At 39.2% G+C, this 22,665-nt stretch overlaps 1 protein-coding gene across 1 annotated transcript in view; it reads right to left on the reverse strand.

Annotated features, from left to right (window-relative positions):
- Window positions 1–6: 6 nt before the first annotated feature.
- necab1 (N-terminal EF-hand calcium binding protein 1) overlaps window positions 7–22,665 on the reverse strand; it is a 38,031-nt gene continuing 15,372 nt past the window's right edge. Inside the window, exons 6-13 of the mRNA XM_005728427.1 lie at window positions 17,582–17,718; window positions 11,253–11,374; window positions 10,100–10,176; window positions 8,699–8,746; window positions 4,684–4,796; window positions 2,607–2,684; window positions 666–757; window positions 7–171 (exon numbers count right to left, since the gene is read on the reverse strand). Of these exons, the coding sequence (XP_005728484.1) occupies window positions 143–171; window positions 666–757; window positions 2,607–2,684; window positions 4,684–4,796; window positions 8,699–8,746; window positions 10,100–10,176; window positions 11,253–11,374; window positions 17,582–17,718 (696 nt within the window). The 3' untranslated portion in view covers window positions 7–142. The remainder of the gene's footprint in view (window positions 172–665; window positions 758–2,606; window positions 2,685–4,683; window positions 4,797–8,698; window positions 8,747–10,099; window positions 10,177–11,252; window positions 11,375–17,581; window positions 17,719–22,665) is intronic.

Here is a 22,665-nt window from a genome sequence, read left to right on the forward strand (position 1 = left end):
GTGTGTGTGTGTGTGTGTGTGTGTGTGTGTGTGCGTGTGTCAGTGGTAGGGCGGCATTGTTGCTCTTGCTGTGGACTTCCAGATGTGTTGGCCAGTTGCTGTTTGTTTGCACCCATCAGTAAAGAGAAGTGTGTGTCCATGTTCAGTTGTTGTTGAGGACCCACCAGGAGGCTGCAGTGGAAACACAAAACAAAAATAACTGGCCCAATGCTGAAAGTGACACTTTTAAAGGTAGAAATAGAAAAGAGAAGAGAAAACCCCCCACAAAATAACCATAAAAAACACATGCTAAAATATTAAAAATTTAATTATTCCAGGAGAGCAAATTGTGCCACGTTTAACCAAGAAAAGTCACTGTTAACTGTGCAGACAAGTAGACTGAGTCGTTGTTGATTTCCCAGTGTCAAGCTCTTAACCAATCTCATTTCTCTGATGCTTAATCACATTTGTCGGGTGAAATCTCAAAGCAGAGATCTCTCAGCATGACCTTTGAATAACTTCAAACACTGCAGAGCCCTGATTTGAATCTTAAAAAATCGATTGTTTGTCTGGAGAGGATTCTTTTTATGATTAACGGCAGCCCCAGCAAAAGCTGCCTGAATCAGTCTTAATCTTTTTCCTGTTGATGTCACACAGTTCACTGTTGATGCTATGGATGTTCTTACCAGGAACCAACATGGTGGTAATGGTCTCAGGAGTTTCCAGGAAGTCCACGTTCCCCCTCTGGAAGGTTTTACTGTAGTTAGTCTGTAGGTGACTGAAGAGCAGAAAAGAGAAAACTCAAAGATGGTTTCAGGTCAGAGCGGCCGCGATCGTATAGTGGTTAGTACTCTGCATTGTGGTCGCAGCAACCCCGGTTCAAATCGGGGTCATGGCAGGTTTTCTACATAATTTCTTTCTAGTAAATAAATGAATAATTCTCATATTGATTTTGAGTTCAGCTGGTTGCGTAACACTAGTTTTCCAAATTATTTGCTATTAAAAGTCAATAAATTAAAATTCTTTAAACAAAAACAGAAATATGTAAACATGTACACAAAAGCAACTAAACAACTGCCATACCAACAATTCCTTAAAATGTGCTCAACCTGATTCACTTCCTGAAAGTTTATGATCTTTAGGGGCAGGACTTGCAGAGCTGAACACTTCTCATTGGCTAAGTGTTCATGGCAGTACATCCATAGACAACATGTGAACAATAGCATAAAAAAAACATTAAAAAAATATATGTATATATAACAAACATGGTAAAATAAAATTTAGACATAAACAGTCATAAAGGTTTATTCATAAAATCCATAAAAGTGGATTGTTTTTCCAGCAATGGAAATGTGTCTATAAGTTATAAGTTAGCTGAACAATCTGCAATAAAAAAAAAACGAGAAACTAACAACTGAGATCAGAAACTAGGAAAGTGTTTACTGAGGTAATCAAGTGAGCAGTGGGCTCATTTTCTTACAGACATCTATTGAAGTTTTGTGGATACATAACCACAAACTACATGATTGGGTCAAGTGAATAAGGCATCAGTCACGCTCGCCTAGAGACAGAAATGTGTATTCCTTCACCCGTTGGTTTATGATTGTTTTGGTCACTATCAAGTTGCTGCAATCACCGGTTGCTGCAATCATACCAGCTTGTCTGGAAACAGTTTCCAGGTGGTAGTGAAACTGTGAAAAGTGCAACACAAACTGGAAATGGACTGTTGCCTAAAAAGTAAAAGTTGTCCTTTCAAAATATGACACAAAGCTTTTAGTTTGAAGGACAACAATCTGTTTCTGGTTTGTGTTTTACTATCTGGTTGTATAATGTTCAATAATGTGAACAACTATGTGCACATGTAAGAAACCTCTATACAATCAGACCGCTATAGACGAAGCCCCCTGGTGGTCATTAGAAATAAATCAAGTTAATGCAGGCATTTCTGCTCTGGCCTCACTTCCTAAGGCAGAATTCTATGCCCAACTTTCATGATATATGATTTTATCAAGTTAACCACTCGGTCGAGCTCATAAATATCAAGTCCCTAGAAGCTCCACTTCAGATCCAGTGTTTTAGGTGTTTTGATTCTACTTTATTTAAATCTCCTCCATGCTTGTTGTTGCTACAGCCAGTGGCTTTCCTTCGCTTATCTGGTTTAATCTTTCTTATACAGTCTTTTGCATTTGTGACAACAGCTGGACTTCAGTGGAGCAGTTAAGGAAAAACAGCTGTCGCCTCAATATTTGCCTTCACGGTTCTTCAGACTGTGGCGGAAATGCAGCCTGAAGTCCTGAAATGCTGGCAGGTCTGCATTATTCACAACGGTTTTGTCTTTGATTTGTGATTTTAACCGAACAAAATGATCTTATACATTTGCTTTCCCACGCTGTGCTTTTATATTACATTTAGCTATGTGATTTGACACTGGGAATGCTTGATTGTAAGCTGTTTGTTTGGGAAGGGATGGGTCAATGACTGTCTTTTTTTATATATAGAACTGGGAAAATTAAGTAGGATCATTCATTTTGATAAATATACATGATGTGACACAACAATATGTATAAAAATTCCATGTTAAAACATACATTCAAGTAACAACTACATTGTGACAGGCGAACACTTACTTCTTCCACACGTTGTTGTGCTCCCAGAATTCATAGAGAATGAAGCGTGATTCATTTGCCAGCCGCTGAACTGCGATGCTGCCAAATACAAAACACGAGAGCGCACAAGTCATGCAGTTACTAATTAGTGTGCTGCATCATATCGCCCAACACAGCCTCTCTGCCCGAATTGTGTCCTACACTCTGACAGCATGCGGGTATTGTGGGTCTGTCAAAAACACTGTGTGGTTTCGTCCTGACGTTGAGGCTTCATGCAGCAGGCTAGTCTTTTATTAATCACAGTTTAACTTAAAAATGAGCCTGAAACATGACTGAGTATTTAGAGAAGCAATCATAAACAAAGCATATAAATGTCAAGCTGTCCTTTAGGCTGCTGGGATTAGTCTAAAACCAGAGTGACAGTATGTGAGAGCAATTTGTTTTGTCCTGCTGAATTTACTCACGGAGCGACTCGGGTGACAGAGCTTCAGATTTTTGGGAGGTTTTGGCAGGCAGAAATGCAAATGTTATTTTATCTGCTTTGTTGTGATCGCACACAACAGTTGAATTCACAAAATGTCCTGAGCTATGACAGAAGACTGATTCTTTACTCCTATTAGGAGGACAATGGCTCAAACCAGCCATATGTATTTAATTTGATATAGATTTAAGTCACTAGTCAAGCTTAAATTTCACTACTACACTGTAGTAGTAACTGTAACTGTAACTCTGTAACTTCTGTCGGTGCTGTGCTTTTTTGGAAATCGAATTTCCCAGAGGAACCCAGGGATTAATAAAGTTCTATCTAATCTAATCTAATCTAATCTAATACACATATGATATAGGCCACAAAGGATGCTGTGTAGTATTGGGGAGTGGTGAGTAGCTTATTAATAGTTTAGCAATGTTCATATTTCTCTAGTGATTTAATAAATTACTTTTTTAAATTAAAGGTTCAAATCATACAGTTCGACGTATAAAGAATATGTTTCGGCCTTCTTCATAACTCTAACTAATCTTCCTTTAAACAAATATCTGACCTTTCTGTTTTGCATGTGCAAGTAAGTATTAATTTTTACTGTTTAGAAGAAGTTGCCGCAAGTTATTCTTGCTTGTTGCAGTAAGCCTGCTCAGGCTTTTGTGGAGGACAGGTGTCATTCCTGGCTTTCCCATTAACAGTGGTGTAAAATGAAATAATATAAATAATAGTATCTCCCTCTGCAGTTCCATCAGAGGGACATAATACATTTAAGGCCAATAAGTCATTAAGTGACTGAGGCAGGTATGAGGCAGTATATTCCAGGGTCTTTTTATGCTAGAAAGATTTTACGCTAGGTGGCTAATACGTATTTACATATCAGTGTCTGTTTGAACACTTTCCTGTGATTATTTTCATGTTGGGTTGAAATAATTTATCTCCCTCTGCTGGTACTGCAGCTTATTGCAACTTCTTCATGCATGTGCATTTCACACTTTGAAGCAAAGGGGGAAATGGACACACTGTCTATTACATGCTTTGCCATGATAGTGGGTTGGAATGTGTGTGTGAATGGGTGAATGGGACATGTTGTAGAAAACGCCTTATTTGCTTGAGTAGAGAAGCGCTACATGAAAACCAGTCCAGAACTGCATTAAGGACCGGTTGAACATGTGTCCCTAATAAAGTGGGCATTTAATGTATATTGGAATTGAAGATCATCTTCATTCTTCTAATTGGTCCACGAGTTGACATAATTATCAAAAGGTCAAAGGTGAGGCTCTTGTCTTTATATCAGAGTGTGACTTTGTTTCCTTCACTGCTAGAAGATGTTTAGTTTTGCTTATGCAGCATTTCAGTGGAATCTTATTAAAACACGTGCGTTATGATTTCTGTTCCTTAAGCTGCATAATTCATTAGAAATGCAAGCAATATGTTAAAAATAGTTTCTAATGCCAGAAAAGCAGCTGAAATATTTTTAGTCTCAGGTTAGGGCAGCTTCACAAGACCTGTCTGTCTGCCCGTCTTAATCAAGCCTTTACAAAAATGTGAAAAATAGAAAGGATAAAAATAAAAGCAGTAAATCCCTGACACAAATGAACAAAGAGAATATAAACTGACTGCAAACATCCAGTCTGGGCACAGGCGCACTCCATGTACTGTCTGAGAGCCAAGCGAAACTCCTCCAGCTCTTCCTCCAGCACCGAGAGCTGCCTCTGAACTATTAGGATGTGCTGCAGAGACAAGACGCAAACACAACATTTAAAGGCGCACAGACGTCAGACAGACAGAGGCTGCTTCTCGTATGTTGAGAGGCCGTTTGAGCTGAGGTGTTTGGAAATCTGGCAGGATTTTGAATTTGCTCAGTGCATTGTGACTCACGCAGAAGTGTAAAGTGAAAAATGATCATGTCTCATAAGGTCTTGGCATCAGCTTCTGAATAAATGTGCCAACACATTTGCTCAGAGACCAGAATATGACCCCGAATACACATTTAGAGGAAGCATGTACAGACATCTTGTTCAAAGGTGTGAACAGCAGGGGGGGGAAGCTGGTGTACCCATGACTGTAGAAAACCTGCTAATCATTTCCTGTGGCTGATGAGGAATTGTTAACAGCAGCAGAGCAGATGATTGGAACAGGAAGTGAATGGTCTCCCTGTTGGCTATAAAGCAGGCAGTGTGTGTTAATGAGGGTGAGACTCTAGGAAATGAAGGTAAGTCAATATAATGTCTTTTGAAATGACTGAAACACGACTGCGGGTGTGTGTATATATGTGTATGGGTGTGTCTGATGAAATGCGCACACTTTTGCTCTCTCAGTGGCTAATTTGGGAGAAAGTCACCCTCGCACGCATGCACACACTCAGGGACGCATCCACTCAGGCATGTTAACGCACACAAACACACATCAGTCTTGTGTTGTGGGTCATTATTGGATTACTCAGCAGCCCATTTATTCCCAGTGACACACAGCAAATTAAACAAAATTACATATTGATTAATTCACACACAAAGATATGTCTGCATCAAATTAGTAATGAGAATGACAGTAGCATGAAACATTCATATGCATACCTTCATTTGGAGCTGCCTCTGCAGTAGGATACAAACACAAATCATTCCATAAACATAACGCACACATATTGTGTTATAAAATAGCCTCACTGATGCTCCTCAGGCGTCTTCTCTCTGAAACAAACTATTTAAATCCCACTTTCTTCTTGTTTGGGCACATATAGTACTGTACAAAAGTCTCAAACAACCTCTTATTTTTTATATTTATCTTCAAAGGAGCCAGACGTTTTGTAAATTTCTAAAAGTGGTCTTAACAAACAATGATCCAGACTTTCAGAAGGTCTTTAAAAGCGTTTTTTTGTGTGAGAGCCTTTTCAATAACTTTAATCAGTTCATTCCTTGTGCCTGACCATTATCAGAAGGGCATTCTAAAAGAACAGAAACAGGGAGAAAAGTTGATACACAAAAACATACTGTAACACTGTTAGCGATGGATTGAGCCTGGACCTCGTCATTATTGAAGCAGTGTGGGATCATCCTGACAGAGAACAGAACTAAAAGCAGTCAGAGAGGGGTAGCTAAAGACGTTTGCACAGTGCTGTATAAAAACAGCTTGCAAGAACTATTAGAAGTGTAAGGAGCATCTAAGGTACAGAAACTTTAGTTGAGCTATCCACTGAAATTATCAATATGACACAAAGATTTTAGTGGTTTCATGTCACTTACAGTTTTGAGTTCTCACTCGTTAACACTGCCCTTTGCAGATAGCTCAGGATAGCAAATAATTTAGCTGCAGGACTTGATTTGGCCCTTATCTGTCACAAACCTTCATCTTAACTAACGTGAGATTGTTTTGTTTTTTTCCCCCACAATTTCATATTTGACATACGTGAATGTGTCACATCACGGACCTCCAGAGATGTCTAAAAAACCCTACATGCAATGACGGGTTCTCATGTTAAACATGTTTCATGTGCTTCTCTCAGCCGTTAGACAAGATAAATGTATCTGTTTTATATCGACAAGGGTTAAGTGGCAGTAAGGTGTTAAAATATAAAATAGCTATTTCCCAAAATAATGATTGCAATTGCTTTTGCATTAAAACGTTGAAACTAATGCATGAAAAATATAAAATATTAGATGTTGGCTATGCTGCTGAGATTTTCATGATGGAAGAAACTAAAGAGAAATCCTGTTAGTGCTGGTGTTGATGTGATAGTCAGTGAGTCATCATTTCAGCCATGAAATGAGTGCCAGGCAGCTCAGACTGCAACAGCAGTTACTGTTTCCTTTGGCATGTGGACACACACACACACACACACACACACACACACACACACACACACACACACACAAACCGGCACATTCAGCGACACAAACACAAACCTGGAAAACATTTTGTTTGTCAGTAGAAGTTTTACACTTTGGGTAAAAAGAAATGCATGTCCTCCTGCAATGGTGGGAATCAAAAAGTAATCACAGTACAGTGGGTATGTGATGCGATGAAGACAATCATCTATGATACATCAAAATATCTGTGAAGGAGGAAGTGTGTGTATATCACTTTTAATCAACCTAAATGACATTGTTGTGCCTGACTGCCATTTTCCTTCTGGGACTTTTTTCTACTTTAGTCCAATATTTTTAAGTTTTACTCACCCACGTTTATCTGCAAGCACGAGGAGTAATGACCCTAATGCAGTCACGTGAAGAAGAAAGTACACCTTCAACCAGCTCAAAGCTTTAACGAATGAAGACATAATACAAAATGGTTCTAAAATTATGTAATATAACGTCAGGTGAACAACAGCACGTGACATTAAGACATATTGCAGCATGACATGATTTATTTAGCAAAAGCTAATCCAAGCCTCGCTTCTTAACGATGCTGGTTCAGTTTATTGAGATTTCTATCCATTTATTTATGCATGGCTCTCCTCAAGTTCCACCACAGGATTTTAACCAGGTTGAGGTCTGGACTTTGACTGGATCATTGCAACACCTTGATTCTTTCCTTTTTCAGTCTTTCTGTTGTCAATTTGCTGCTGCTCACATTTGTCTCTAGGATACTTTGGTATACAGAGGAGTTCATGGTTGATTCAGTGACTGCAAGGTGCCCAGGTCCTGTGGCTGTCATCAAAGTTATCACCTCTCTACCACCATGCTTGACAGGATGAGGTGTTGTGCTAATATGGTGTGTTTGGTTTTATCCAAAGTTTGGTCTCACCAGTCCAAAGGCCATTGTTACAGGAGGTTTGTGGTTTGTTCAGGAGAAACTCTGCAAATCTAATCTGTACTGCCATGTTCTTTTTAGAGAGAAGAACCTTTCTCCAGGAAAATATCCGAATCCTTGTTCAGTCTTTTTCTAATCGTACTGTCATGAACTTTTACATATAACATGCTAACTGAGGCTTGCAGGTCTGAGCCGTAGCACTTGGGTTTTGGTAGTTTCTCTGAGGATTCAGTGGTTTGGACCTTGGGCTGAATTTGTTGGGACTTCCACTCCCAGGAAGAGCTGTCTTTGAATGATTTTCTCTTCTTTCTTACTGTAAAATAAATAGTTTGGAAATGTCTTTTTCCAGATTGATGGGAAGCAACAGTTGCTTCTCTACGATCATTGCTGATGTCTTTGCTCCTTGACATTGTGTCATCACACCTGCATACAGCAAAATGCCAAAACTTCTGTTTTTAGAGATTTTTAGACCTGGTTAAGAGAAAGAGGATACACTTTTCCACATCTAGACTGCGCTTTTTGATGCAGGCAAAACATCAGAGTTTGGCTCCAGCATAAAAATAAGTGATGATGTATTGTTCATATTTTTTCCTACTGCTGGTCCTGTATTATTCACAGGGCCAGTATTCTATGGGTTTTTGCAGAAACAGTACAAGAACACAGAGGCACTGTCGACTCCCTAGCTCACACGTCCTCGCACCTTAATGTCTGCTCCCTACTCTAACTGAATATTGAGCCCTAAACAAACAGATGGAGGATAAAGACAGACAGAGCAACTTTAAACCCTGCTGTTGCTATGACAACACTGACTGGCCTCCATGTGAGAACAGTGAAGTGGTCACTGTGGAAAAACAGGTGAACAGTAGATAAGTAAGGAAAAACAAACCGATTTGCTCTCCAAGACCTCTTCTTCAACGGGCTCCAGACGGATCTCCTGTGGAACAAAAGGAAGTGATGAGTCCTTTACCAGTGACTCATTTTCATTTATCTCAGTGTATAACCCGTCATTCACAGTCTTTATTTACAAGTATTACACGGCCCATTGGTATGCTTTTACAGATTTATTGTCACATATATGAGCTGTTACTACCATGAGCAAAAAACTGCAAACAGCTCTAAATGCTCAGTTCCAGGAAGCCTTCTCTGCTCCTTGTTTCTGTACGAGTTTATGAAGGCAAATATCTTTCTATGACCATCTAAGGCCATATAATTACATGTCTAGTGTGAGCATAGAAGCCCAACCCAATCACAAGAAAGCTGTCTTGAGAAGAAGAAGATAAAATGGGTTGGTGCAGACAGAAGATGAGAAATATGAATAATGAATTATATTATATATAAACTCTGAATTATACTAAGCCACTCAAAGATACTCCAGCAGCTGAAAAAGAGAAAATCAAGTCACCATAAAACCTGCAGTGACTGATTTTTCCAGCTGTTGGCAACACAAACAAGTTGCAGAACAGAACAAAGAAAGAAATATCCAGACAAACCAGTTGTTTTTTTTTGTTTTTGTTTTGTTTTAGTAGAGCTCTTTTTTTGGTAATGATCTCATGAGCTCTAAGATTTATCTTCTGAGTCCTTGTGGTTACCATGTATGAGTATAACTACATAATAAATAAATTAATAAATGCATTCAATTAAAACAACATTACTATATCGATACATTTTTAAAAATTAAAATATATAAACCAAAACTGAAAATAAAAAATTGAAATCTTCATAAAATAATTCAAAACGTATAAAAGGATGATTAAAAATACAAAGAGAGACATTAAATATTGAAATAAGGATATTCTATTAGATTCCTAAAAGCATTAATCATAATAATGCTTTGAAAAAAATGAGCATTTAGAGTCAACTGGGGTTTAAATTTCAGATATTTATATTATTCATATTTATGCTTGCAGTTGTTCACAGTCTTGCACTTGTAATGTAAACAGATCACAGCTTTTCTGGGTTTGCGTGTCAATTTATTTTATCTACTTTTTACACCACATTTCATGCAGAGAGCAGCCATGATGGTTTGTGTGCAGCTGGTGCTGCCTCTATACGTACATATGTGCATGTGTCTGCATGTGGGTGGGTGTTGTTGGACGAGTGAATATGTTGACACAGTTTTAAATCCACTTGCCATAATCTCAGGTTAGTTTCAGAAAATGATGCAAAGCTCAGATGGTTGAAACAGAGACAGGAGAAAGATGCGAAACAGGAAATGTCAGAAAGAGACCCACAAGAAGAAGGTAGGAAGGAGAGGAGACTGGAAAGGCTGAGCGAAAGGTCAAGTAACCTTTTGTTCTAGGCGGTCGATAAGTTTCTGCAGTCTGTTGACCTGGATTATCCACTGGCTGTCTTCATCATAAACACCTGGAGGGGAGAGAGAAGCAGAGAGAAGGATGGATTTCAGTCAGAAAGGTGGGGATGAAAGGTGCTGCATACATCGACTGTATTTTAAACACTTTCCATTGACTGCCTCAACAGTCGCTGTTGTAAGGGGTGGCGGTGTGCCAGGAGGCATTTAAAGGATCCCTTTCATGTCATGCGACAAGAAACCAGGCCAATCAATGAGAAAAGCTTTGACCACTGTAATCGAAGTTCCTACATGCTCTGTCGTTTTTTTGCAGATCTCCTAGCAACCACATCTGGCGCTATAATCCAGGTCGACGGTTAAAAACGTATAACAATGAAAATAAAAACCACTGGAAACATGTAACTGTCATAGATAAAGGAATATTTATCAGGATTCTAAGCAGAAATATTATAAAAATCATACCTAGATTTCATATTTATTTAATTTGAATCAGGTTTTATGACAGTTAAGTAAAATCTAGATGTAAACTAAAAAAATGAAGAAATTGCAGGTGATGGCAAAACAACTCCAGGAACAGCTAAACAAAAGAAGTAACTCAGATTATAGAAATAAGCAGCCATTAAGAAGCCATTTTTTCTCACTATAATTGACAGTGACTACGTAAACATAAAAAAAGCTTTGTAGATGTAATCAAAGTCAATAGCTGACCCCTAATTTGACCCTGCACCCCTGCTAAACTGACATTAGCAGGGGTGCTAATGTTAGTATGTTTTAGCTGCAGAGCCAACAACAGGACAGCCAATTACAGTGCGCTCTGCAGGTACTGCATTGAGACTTGCCACTGACCTCCAAATATGTGCAACCTCAAACCTCCACCTGTGCACCAGATAAGTGGCTTTGAAACTAAACATAGAAACACATGTGGTCACAGCCTTCCTCCACCTCAAGCTCCCTCTGTGTGTCTCACTGCACTGTTTCTCTCACACCTACATGACCTTCCTTCCCCTCCTGTGCTTCTGGCAGAAACAAGGCAGGATAACCCAAGGAATGAATCACAGTCAAACATAACGCAACACAACATGGTGATGGAAAGTTATTTAAACATAAAAAACATTTAAAAAAAAAACCCCACCTGAACTGACGAGGCTAAAGAGAGGGTTGTTGGGGGAGAGGCTGTTGTTTCTCTGAAGCCTCCGATTAGAGCGACGACCCGACCACTGGATGGACAACACCTCTGGCTTCACAGGACCCTGTCTTGAACCAAAACAGGCCAGTAAATATCCTAAGCCTTTCATATTTCAGCATACATTTTTACTTTCTTTATGTTTTTCTTAAAAAAATGTCAAATCGCTGAAGGAAACACTGCATCACAGCCCTCTGTAAAGTACACATGCTCTTTCAGCACATGTCGTATGTGGTGATCACAAAATTACAGTTAAATTATTTGTTTTTTTCTTCTATTTCTTACAATCTGTGATGAGAATCAGGTGTCTGGAGCCACAGTTGTCTTGACTTGCTTTACATTTCTATGTAATGCTGGTCTGACAGTGATACTAATGGCAGTGACAAGGTATGTGCACCTACAGGGTGTCTTCACCTAAGATTTATCTTACTGCTGTCAAGTTGTTGGTTCCCATACTTTGAAGGGACCTCAGGGTGTCTGTGAGCAGGCTGCGTGTGAACATGCATGATTGTGTGCATGTGTGCGTTTGCGCCCGCGTGCATGCATGTGCGTGTGTACATAGCATGTCATAATTCTATTTTGAACTCGTTCTACATTTTAAATACCCTACATGCTCACTTCTTTTTCAGCTCCAGGACTATTACCAGATACAGTCACATGGAAAAAAAGGTCCTGTGTAACCAGAGCATGCAATTATCAGAGTAACTACAAACCCAGCCAAACAAGAAATGATTGCTTACAGTACGTTATTGCTTCTGTATTCTGCTTTACTTTTGTTAAACAAATGATGGCATGCTGTAATCACGTGTTTTTCTTCATCTGCAGTTGTGTTTAATAGCAAGAAAACCAACAAAGCCTTTGAAACTGAAGTTTTATAAGGGAGAATGAACAAAAATTTCAGGAAGCTGATGTTGGAGACTGATGGCAGATGAACAGCAAAACACGGTAAAACATTATTACTGCTAAAATGGAAGCAATTTGAGGTATAAGACCAACTTATACTCTAGATGTAAACCCCCCTTAAACAAACCCTTCACTTATTACAGCAGCAGGAAGGAAAAAGTGAATTAAGGAAATAATAGAAAAATAAAAAAGGAAAAATAAACAGTGGGAGTGGTATACACAGACATACATGTATATTTTAGCACCATCCTACACGGTGGCCGTAACAGCTTATTGCTGAAGGAGCTGCTCAGGGCCTCCAGTCTCATGCAGGGGTGAGAGGTGTTACCCATAATGGGTATGAGCTTGGCTAACATCCTCCTCTCACCTACCTCCTTTACAGAGTCTACGGGGCTGGCCTGGACACATCTGGCCTTCTTCACCAGTCTATTAAGCTATTTTCTTCCTTATTCTTCTTTAATTCAAAAGAAGACTGAATCTGTTCTTTCAAACATGTTTAAACGTTTACTTTGATTTTTAAAAAGTCACACAGAAAACATTTTACATGGGATACACTTGTTTTTCAAGACTGTGTGATCGAAAAAAAAATTTTCAACTGTAACTGTGCAGTATTCAGGAGTGCACTCATTTCAGTCTTAATGTAATGACTTTTGAAACAACCAGGTTTTCTTCAGCTTGATCTGCTCTTGTTGGGAAGAGAGTGGTGGGACATAGCACAGTTTTTAATTCACAAGCTGTTGTCTAATACATCTATACCACTGAGACTTGATGAGGACAAATTGGGAGGGGCAGATCCCTTTTGATCTGCCAGTGAGTCACAATCTCACCTACATCGCTGCTTTAATTGCTAAAACTTTCAGAGATATCTAACAGATCAAAGCACAACAGCTTCCCCATCCACATGTTCCTCCTACAGTTTTTATGCCAACTGAGGAGGAGGGAAAAGAGGTTTCGAAGCTGGAGAGCAAAGTGCGATCTCAATGCTCATCTTTTTCCAGAGAGGATGATGAAGAAGATAATGCTAACCCAATAGGAAACATAAAGCTCTTGAGCCATTGTTATGGCCCAAGCTCAGTTCTGAGTAATACCATCATAGCCTATTCACATATACCTACAACTGAATACAAAAACCTATTTTAAACCACCAGAGAGAACCACATCTCCGAATGTTTGGAAGGACAGAGCAATTCAAAAGCACAAGGCAATTTCTCCAGTGAGACGGCTGCAGGAAGAGGAGAAGCTGCTTGGGGAGCGAGCGACAGTCACACTTTGAAATGACGTGAGAGTGAAAGAACGATGCATTTGGAAGGAAGACGGTCTGTGAAGGTCTCCTTAATTTAAAGGTTGTTTATCCCAGCGCATCATTTTCTGCCCATGAGAATAAATGTCAACATAATTACTGTGTGAAACAAAATATTATGGAAAGCAAAACTGTATCAACCCAAATATATAACTGGAAGTAAAATGATTTGATGGGGATTTGGATCTTTGGTTGCGATTTCGATAGCTGCAGATGTAACGTGGGAAAACATAAGAGACATAATGTGGCTAAAGTAGTAGACTGAAGCCACCCCTCATTTCTCTACTGTTTCCTATTTTTATTTCTGAGATGAAAAATGGGAAAATTGGTTTAGTGAGCTCTTGAAACATGTGCAAACATACGTGGAAATGCAGCATATAAGGCAAAAGCAGAGACTGTGCAGTTCTAATGAGCTTGGAAGTCAATAATTGGAGCTTGGAAAGAAAAGTGACTGGACTTTGAAGTTTTTTGTTTTTTTTTAAATGTTCAACCTCTCATCAGTTCAAAGTCACTATTGGGTATTAGACCACCTTCATTTTCCAACACAGCACAAACTCTTTGGGAGGTTTCTGGTAATTTGTAGTCCTTATGAATAGTTATCCAGGCTTATTGAAGGACATTCAAAGCTCTTCTTTGGATGCTTGCTGCCTTTAGATGATCCCACACTGCTTCAGTAATGTTGAGCTCCAGACTCTGTGGAGGACAATCCATGAGTGATAAAGTTCCATTGTTTTTCTATCAAGGTTTCCTTTGGCTGCATTGGTAGTCTGTTTGGGATCGTTGCCATACAGAAAAATAACCTGTTGCAAATCAGATCTTTTCCAGATGCTGTAGGATTTTTGTTTAAAATCTGGTTGCACTTCTGTGCACCACCACCACCAGCTGAAATGCAACCCTGAACAATGACAGAGCCTCCATCATGCTTTACAGATGGCTGTAGACGTGCACTGCTGTGCCTCTTGCCTGACCTCCTCCGTACAAGCTGATGATAACTTGAACGAAAAATTCCAAATTTAGATTCATCACTCCATCAGACTGGTTGCTTCTGATTTTCTGTTTAGTTTCTGTGTAATTTGGCATAGCTCTGCCTTTTCTCCTTGTTTTGTTCCTTAAGCATATTATAGTCAGCCACCCTTCCACTGAGATCGTTTCTGATGAGGCTTCAGTGAACAGTGGATGGAGCTACAGATGCATTTCTCAGGTCCTGTGTTGGGGTTTTTGCATCAGAGATTCTTAGTAGCTGCATCCATGGTATGAACTTTAAAACCCTACTTCGCCTCACTTTTGAGTTACTGTACTAGGTGTCCATGTTTTCTGCCCTGAGGGTCAAAAATGAGCATAAATAAAAATTTTGATTTTGGAATCACTTGTGTCATTCTTTCTGAATCTGATCACAAATGTCAAGGAAAATTCTGTATGATTTCCAGCAGAAGGCATAACAATAATTAACATTGTTCCTGTACTGCACTCCAAAGCCTCTCAGTGCTGGAGCGTCACATGTTTGTCAAAGATACCAGCTGCTCTCCACTGAGCTTCAACCTTTGCTGCATAAAGATTAAGGTGGCAAGAAAAAAACAAAAGGACTTAAGGACTGCGATTAATGTGTTTGGAATACCAAAATCCAGCATCCAATAAGCACTTAATTAGAAACACAGCAAGAGTTTGCAATGGAGTGTTTTCAGCAATATGTTTCCTCCGCAGAGACCGAAGAGCAATTAGAGAAACACAAAACAAGGACAGCCTGGAATAAAAAGACAAAACAAAACAAATGTATTATTTAGTAACAGTTCGATTTCAGAATCTGTTGAATGCAGGTTTGGTTGCAAATGGCAGCAAATTGTTGCTCAATTGTTGATCTGAGATCGGTGACAGGTGCATCATTACCTGTGCTTTAAACACACCAGGATTATAATGAACACAGACATGACCTGCAGGGGACACCCATCTACATCCACACTCACACCATATATAATATGTTGCACGCTGGTGAGTCATCCTCACTAATGAGGCATGTCTGATTCCTGAACGCAGATCCAGACTGATCAAATACTTTGAGCACATGCGGGAAACAGAGTCCACTAAGAACATGAGCCTCGGGTTGAATCATCACTCCTTCACTTTTCACGCTCAGAGGCGAGTATTCATTAGCAGTCAGTGCATTTATAAAAATTATAATAATAAGATCATGACCACATTAAGGTCATATTTTTAACATTCTAGTATTCATAAACATGGCTTGCAGTAGTAAAAACAAACTGCCATTTTTGCACATTGCACAACAGTTGTGACAACACAGCAGCAGAAATCCAACAACCCTGATTCTGAAAAACAATGCTGTATAGACTGTTAATAAAAGCAGTGATTCCCAAACCTCATAAACCCATATTTCATTCACAACAGAAAACGTATCAAATATTTAAACTCAGAAAGTCTACCAGTTTAAGAAAAATACTAGCTCACTTTTAAATTAAAGGCAGGAATATGTCTCAAAAATGTTTTTTCAGGGCCATGTTTACCACTATGTAGCATCCCTCCTACTTTCTTCAGCAGCCTGTAAACATCTGGGAACTGAGGAGAGCAGCTGCTGGATATTTGGGAGAGGTTGTCCCATTCTTGCCTGATAGAAGAGTCTAGCTGCTTAACATATGTTTTGTTTTATGATGTTCCAAATGTTTCAGTTGGTGAGAGGTCTGGACTGCAGGCAGGCCAGTTCATCACTCTTGTACTTCGAAGCCATGCTATTGCAATAAATGCAGTATGCAGTTTAGAATCTTCCTGCTGAAATATGCAAGGCCCTCCCTGAAAAATCATCTGGATGTTATATGCTGCATATGTTGCTTTAAAGCCAAATCCAGATGTGTAAGCTTCCAATTTCACAGGCACTGTAATGTACCTTCAGACTATCAGAGATGCAGGCTTTTGAGCTGAGCATTGATGCTGGATAGTGCCTCTCTACTTTAGTCCAAGGGATGTAGTGTCCAACATTTTTCAAGAAGAATTTGAACTTTTCCTCAGAAACGGATTATTCTGTTCCCATGCAGTGATTTCAATGAATAACGTCTTTCTTTAATACAATACTACCCAAAGACCTGAAGATCGCAGGCATCAAATATTCATCCCTGGCCTTGTTCCCTGTGCACAGGGAGCAAGGCTTTACTTTTCCAGCCTTTTGTTGCTCTTGTCTCAGTTTTCTTAGATGTGTTGTTAGCATGAAATTCAAAATGAGCAAATATTCTTCATGAATCAGTAAAATATCTGAACTTAAACATTTGATATATGTTCGGTATATTAAATCATATCAAATTAGATTTCACTCAGTGTTTTTTTTATGCCATTCTACATTTAATCATTAGTCATTATTAATCTCTGGTTATATTTCACAGCTTGCTTTTTGTTCTGCATTCCTGCCCTTACCGCTGGCGGTTTCTTCCTGTTAAGAGGGAGTTTTTCTTTTCCACTGTTACCAAGTGCTCGCTTAAAGGGGTTTGTTTGATTTTTGGGGTTTCTCTGTACTATTGTAGGATCTTTACCTTAAAATATTAACCACCTTGAGGTGTTGTTGTGATTTGGCACTATATAAATAAAATAGAATTGAATTGAACTGAACCGAACTGAAATATTTATAAATATTTTTATATATATTGTATTGTATTTTACACTGCACTGACTGATCTGGCACCATTTGTTAACGCAACATTTGGCACCTTGTCTGTGCAAAAAGAAAGAGAAAGAGCTGAAAGATTCTAAAATGCAAAAGAGAACTGCAATAGATGTTTTAGCTCATACCAGCACTGTGCTTCAGTTCTCTCAGATATTCCTTCATGGAGAACGAGTTAATCAGATAAATTAGGACAAATAACTGCTGGATTGCAACAGAAAGCAGGTGTGTTTCACAAACACTTAAGAAGAACCTATGCTGGCATCAAGTCTAAAATGTGGGAGGCAAACTGGTGTGTGTGGTTTAAAAAAAAAAGTGAGAGCTGTAATTATTGGTGCTATTGTACAATATATTCTGCCCAAGTTTGAAAGACTAATTGTGTGCGTGTGTGAATGACCAGGGGAGGTTTGTTCTTACTTCTCCTGGCGAGTCTGCTCAGCTGTGGTTTCCATGGCACACTCGAGTGAGCTTTGAAGTGAATGAAGCTGATTGGTTGTCTCCTTCAGCAAGAAGCGGGTCACAAACTGCTCCAAGTGGGTGGACTCCTGATAATCCTGTCAATCAAGGCGATTAGAGGAGGACAAGTTAGAGTAGGAGGCATGGTGAAGGAGGGCCGAACGAGGAGAGCTGTGACACGTTTCACATGCCAGCCGGGAGTCACTCGACGCCCAGACCTCCTCTGCTAATTAAAAGATGCCCACGAGATCATTCATTTAGAAAAGATTACACAACAGTGCTGCTGGAAAGAGAGGAGAAGAAAGAAGCAGATGTCAAACCTTTGGTCTTCTTATTAACTTATTTAATAAAAGAATCCCTGTTAGCTGTGTTTGATCCACCACACTAGACTGATGTCAGCAATGTGTCAGTCGACGTCGAGTTAAATGTAGGATGGAGAGCTTAACCCGAGTCGAGTTTAACGACAGAATGTTTCTACAAAGTGAAAAGTGAATTCTTCCACTTAACATTTAACAATGATACAACTCATTCTTTGTTTATGTCATGATTTAAATGGAGAATTATGTCCATGAACAAAAGCTTTCAGCTAATATTTTATTAATGTTGTTGACATACTTGTGGTATGGGCAAATGCCTTGATGTGGTAACTGTAAATGCAGGTGGATGATATACTGTAAGATAAACCCAACTTGACTCAGTTGAGAAAGCTGCAAATGTGGGTAGTTCATATATTTGCTTCTATCTGAGATCAGTCATTTTTATTTGAATAAATCTTTTTTTGGCTCTTTGGATCCAGGATCCGTGTTCACAAAGAAGCAAAAATCTAAACAGGAGGTGACGGCACAGAAAATGACAGGAAGTGATTTAATAGGAACTGAACTGCTGGTATGTGTGTGTCAACACTGATATACAGTTAGATCCATCATTTGTTGGACAAAAACTCTTTTGTTGTTGTTTTGCCTCTGTACACTGACATTCTGATTGTGCGCTTTAATTCAAGAGGTTTTGCAAAAAAGAATTACCAGTTTTATAACCGGACTTCATTTTCAGAGGTTCAAAAATAACTGGAGAAACTAATATATTTGTGTTCTAAATATAAAGATTTTAATCCTTGGATGAAAATTGTTTGCTGTCAATGGCTGCTCTGCTGGCCCTTTAATGCAGCCACCTTTAGTTTAGATGCGTGGGTCTCTCTTTCAGTTTTGTCTTCAGTCACTGAAAGCTTCTCTGTTGGGTTGATATCAGGTGACTATCTTGGTCATTGAAGAATATCCCTTGAAAAACTGTTGGATTGCTTTTGCACCACACTTTGGGTCATTATTGATGTTTGATTGATATTTGTTTATTCATCCAGTCATCACATATTACACAGGCTGTGTACTGTCCATATTTGGTTAAATCTGAGCAGAGAGATTAGCGCTGTACACTTTAGAGTTCATCGTGCTTCTGCAAGCAGTCACATCATCAATGAACACCAGGGACCCAGTTCCACTGGCAGCAATACATCCAAATACTATAACATCATGTAGATCAGACATCATGTTTGACAGATGATGTGATATGCTTCATATCATAAGCCGTTTCTCTCCTTCTGCATAATTTTCTCTTCCCATTATTTTGGTACAAGTTCATCTTGGTTTAATTGGTCCAAATAATTTTTACAGAACTGTGAAGACACTTTTATTCAGGTGAAGTCTAATCTAGCCATGCTGTTCTTCGGTGTAACCAGTGGTTTGTACTGTTTTGTTAACCTGCTGTAGTTTCCTCTATTATGAAGGTATCAGTTGATTGACCCTGACAATGTTACATTTACCTCTTTGAGATTGTTTTTTACTTGGTTAGATGTTGTGCAGTTGTTTTTCTTCACAACAATTCTGTCTGTTTGTGAAGGTTCTCAGTCATCCAGGTCATCGTAGCCTAGAGCGCTTGGAAAGAAATGCATCTGGAAATTTCTTGCAGATGTTTCACCTCTCATCCAAGAAGCTTCTTCAGTTCTAAGAGCAATTGGTGGACAGTCCCAGATTTTAAGCCCAATGGGAGTGTCTAATCACACATGCAAAAGTCACAATCAGGGTGTGGGTCACAATCATCCAAGGTTTCAGGTAAACCCATTGTGAAACCCTAACCTGTCATGTGATTTACTGAGGTCAAATGGCGCAGGATGTGAGTGGGCGTTAAGGCATCTGGGAGGGGATCTCAAAACTGGATTATAGACGGCAGACAGTTGGTGTCGTAAACCAGCCCTCTGTTCAAAGATGGTCATTCACAGTGGACACAGATGGCTTCTTTCACTCCTCTTTCAAACCACTTGTCTTCTCTGTCCAAACTGTGAACACTGGCGTCCATAAATGATTGACCATTGTCTTTACGATGCAGATGAACAGCTGAGTCTTGTCCCGTCGAAGTGGCTCTGATCCTTTAAGGCCTTTTGGTGTTGCTGAGCTGATAATCAGAATGGACCAGACTTTTGATTTTTACTTCTCCTTGTTGCTATCTGATAAACTCTCTTACTTGAATCAACACGTCTTTGATCTTATAGTGAAAGCTCTAGTGAAAAGTTGTCAAAGGCAAACCAACTCCAGAGCTTTTCTCTGCTTATTTGCAATAAAACACCAAGGACTCAGCTCTGATCTGTTTCCCAACTGTGCCTCTGAAAAACAGCCCCCAGTATAAAAGTGGCTGCAATTTTTAAACATATAAAACAAAATATATGTGAAACCCTGTAAGTTAAAGCTGGAAGTCTGTAAGTACACCTTTAAATACTTTGAACTCTACTTTTAAATGTGTTATGGGTAAGAGGTTAGCAAACATTTTCCAATTTACATATTCCGAAGCTCTATTTATCCACATGGTCACTATTTGCTGCCCCTTTGGTTTGTTTTGATCTCTACTGACTCCCCCAAAACATATCAGGCTGCTAACAGCCTGAACACATTCATTAGTCTTCGCTCCGTAGGGTATTTATTTATCAGAGAGAGAGTGAAAGGGTCTAAATGATGATAAAACAGTGTTCTCAGTCATGTGATACCATGTGCATAGTCATGATACTATAAACATACACATGCAGTATTGAGAAGTATGACTTTAAAGAATTAAATGTGTTATTTTTGCAGCTTTATAGCTGTAAACAAACAGCATCAATCACCACCTCTTAATGATGCATCCTTTCTTCGGATTGGTGTAACAGGTGTTTGCCTGCAGTTATTTATGGGAAATAACATGTTTACATTTCTGTTGTGTTGGCAACAATCAGCTTCTTATCATTTTGTGAGTCAGAGTTGGATATTTTTTCATGGCAGGTTGGAAAATTAGACTCAATGAGGTTTTGGAGAGATGTCATTTGTTATGCGTGGAACAGCACAGCAGGGCTAAGTGCTGTTTTGAATCTAATCAAAGGAGAGTGAGGGATGGTCAGCACAGCAGTTTGCTGTTTGCATGGCAGACCTGCTCCTACAGTTCTGAGGACCATGAGCATTCGTACACTCCACTTACAATGAGGCATTTGAAGGCAAACGCTAATACAACTTGGATTAGAGAGTGCGTAATGCATGCAGCGAAGCAAAACAAAAGATAGTGTTTCTTTATTTGGGTAACTGCTGTGTTTTTCAGTAGTACGATGAAAATGGCTGAATTTTAAAAGCTGGATTTGTTTATATGTTGTGTACATGTGTGCGCAGACACACTCACTAATTACAGTTTGTTGAGTGGGTGCCTACTGGGAGAAAGATAAACTCTTAGCAGCTCCTCTAGCATTCAGATCATTAAGACTCTTCCCCATCAGTCCTTTTAACAACATACATACACAAAACCATATGTAAGCAGACTAGATTAGGAGTACAGATAACACAAAATTTCTGCAGTGTTTGCAGTATTACTTTTTTTTAAAGTCTCATTATCTCTCATGCACAGATATTGTTTGATCCCCTGACAAACGCGCACACATGTGCACACATGTACACACATGTACACACATGTACACACCTGCACACATGCCTGCGCGCTCGCTCAGCCAGAGTGAGTCACGACAAAACCGGTAAAGGTCAGTCTCCTGTGATCTCCACCTTTGTGCAAGTGTGTGTTAGCGTGTGTGTGTCCGTCTCAACAATGTAGAACCATTTTAAACAGCTTCATGTTTCTTTTTTTTGCCTCTTCTTTGATCTTTTATTTTCAGTTGTACAAAAGGTCAAAGGAGAGCTTTGTTGAAGGCAAAACCGTGTGGTTTTCTATAATTTTCTACCTCATTCTCTGACCCAGAACTGCTGCTAAAATCATAGCATTTAAGTCCGCACTGAATAAATGCAATCCCAGCCCTGCAATCATACCTCAGCTTCAGCATCAGTTGTTTTACTCTTAGTAATTATAAAAATCCTGATTAACAATTATAATTAAATAACATCAAAAGCAAGCTGATTGAGCACAACAACTATGCTAAGTAAAACTCAGTTTGCATGTTTTAATCTGTTTCTGGGGAGTGTGTAAATTTCCACTAATTTTAAACTTACCAAACAGCAAACAACACGGCTACATTTTACCAGGCAGCAGCACTGCATATTATTTTTTATTAATTAAAACTTTAGATTACAGGTTTGGCATCAGTATTTGTATAAAATAAAAGACGGACTGACTATGATCACATAGATTTGGCTTCAATGCTTCTTCCAGCACCCCCGCACGTGTACATAAAGACATGAGGCATGGACACAAATAAATTAGCTTGTGTGCACACACTTATTGTATTCCAGTGCAAAATTAAAATATATATTAAAAAAAAAAAACACCTTGCAGCCCCCTCACGTACATCCCCAGCCAGAGACTACCCACTGAAATACATACTCAGCCCAACAGAGACGATTGAGCTTTATTCTTGTGACTAAAGGAGCATCTGTTCTCCTTCTTGCTCAGCCAATACCCAGAGACAATCAGAGAAACACGGGGATTGTTTTTTTTTCTGTGACTCATTTCTAAGGTCAAAGAAATCTTATGAAAAGCGCAAGCAGAAAGACTTCATCGTGGTGAAAACCTGTGTGTCTTTCACAGTCCAGTGT

This window comes from Pundamilia nyererei, unplaced genomic scaffold (assembly GCF_000239375.1).
Source record: "Pundamilia nyererei isolate P.nyererei 1_Seehausen unplaced genomic scaffold, PunNye1.0 scaffold00028, whole genome shotgun sequence".
In the NCBI taxonomy this organism is placed as follows: domain Eukaryota; kingdom Metazoa; phylum Chordata; class Actinopteri; order Cichliformes; family Cichlidae; genus Pundamilia; species Pundamilia nyererei.